The following is a 964-nucleotide window of genomic DNA, read 5'->3' on the forward strand; positions in this document are numbered from 1 at the left end:
TTGAGGTGTAAGATTTAATTGCCGATCCAAAAAATTATTAATGTCAGTCACAATATGTCATATATGTAATAGTTTATCATCAAACGTATCGGCCAAGCCTGTTCATTCACTAATGACTTTTTTATGTTTACTACCTTAAGAACTTTAACATTGCGAACACCAAATCTACACCGCCATAATCCGCCATAAACTCCATCAAAACCACCATCTCCTTTAAGAATTTTGAAAATTTTTACATCAGGAAAAGTCGAGTAACTGCTGTCACCGAAACCTCCCCGAACATGTTTTTGAATTACTTTGATAATCTTCACATCCGGAAAACTGGAGAATCCACTGCCATTGAAACTGCCATAATCTCTAGTAACGCCAGCATCCACTTTAACTTTGACATTGATAATCTTTACAGAAGCAGCAGTGGCATAATCACTGGTGAACCCGCTGGCATAACTGCCAGAGAGCCCACCAACATAGCCGCGGGGAATGCCAATATCATTAACACGCGGAGAGATGACTTGGACATTTTTAACAGGCGCAGCATGACTAAAGCCGTTACTATAACCACCGATGTAGCTCCCATCAATACCACCTCCAACAGCGCCGTCATGGACATCATGAGGAGTGTGTACACCAGCTTTACTGAAAACATTTACTGCTGCGCCACTGCTGGCGAATGCACCTCCGTAACGACCCACGTAAGAACCTCCGACACCGACACCAACACCACCGAATGCATCGGAATAGGCGTTAGAACTACTAACACCGTCACCGATTAGGCCAGCATTTGCTAGGGTTAATACAGTAACAAAGCAAACGAAAACCTGAAACAATCGGAAGAGACAAAGAGAGGGAGAGAAAGATAAAGAAAGAGAAAATAAAAACAAAATAAAATAAAGATTTGAAAACGCTCGCATTTTAGAAATAAAAAGTCATTGCCAATGTTAGGTCAATGCCAACTCACCTTCAT

The 964-nt window shown here is 41.3% G+C and overlaps 1 protein-coding gene across 1 annotated transcript; it reads right to left on the bottom strand.

Annotated features, from left to right (window-relative positions):
* Window positions 1-296: 296 nt before the first annotated feature.
* Window positions 297-964, bottom strand: LOC133328051 (ATP-dependent RNA helicase A-like; the record flags this gene model as incomplete). Its single annotated transcript, XM_061536599.1, has 2 exons — window positions 959-964; window positions 297-818 (listed from the first exon to the last, which is right to left on the bottom strand). Coding segments are annotated over exons 1-2 (528 nt in total), but the record flags the coding sequence as incomplete, so codon positions are not given.

The sequence above is a fragment of the Musca vetustissima genome, unplaced genomic scaffold, assembly GCF_032173495.1.
Source record: "Musca vetustissima isolate MV318-11 ecotype Yass unplaced genomic scaffold, APGP_CSIRO_Mvet_v1 utg16160, whole genome shotgun sequence".
NCBI lineage: Eukaryota > Metazoa > Arthropoda > Insecta > Diptera > Muscidae > Musca > Musca vetustissima.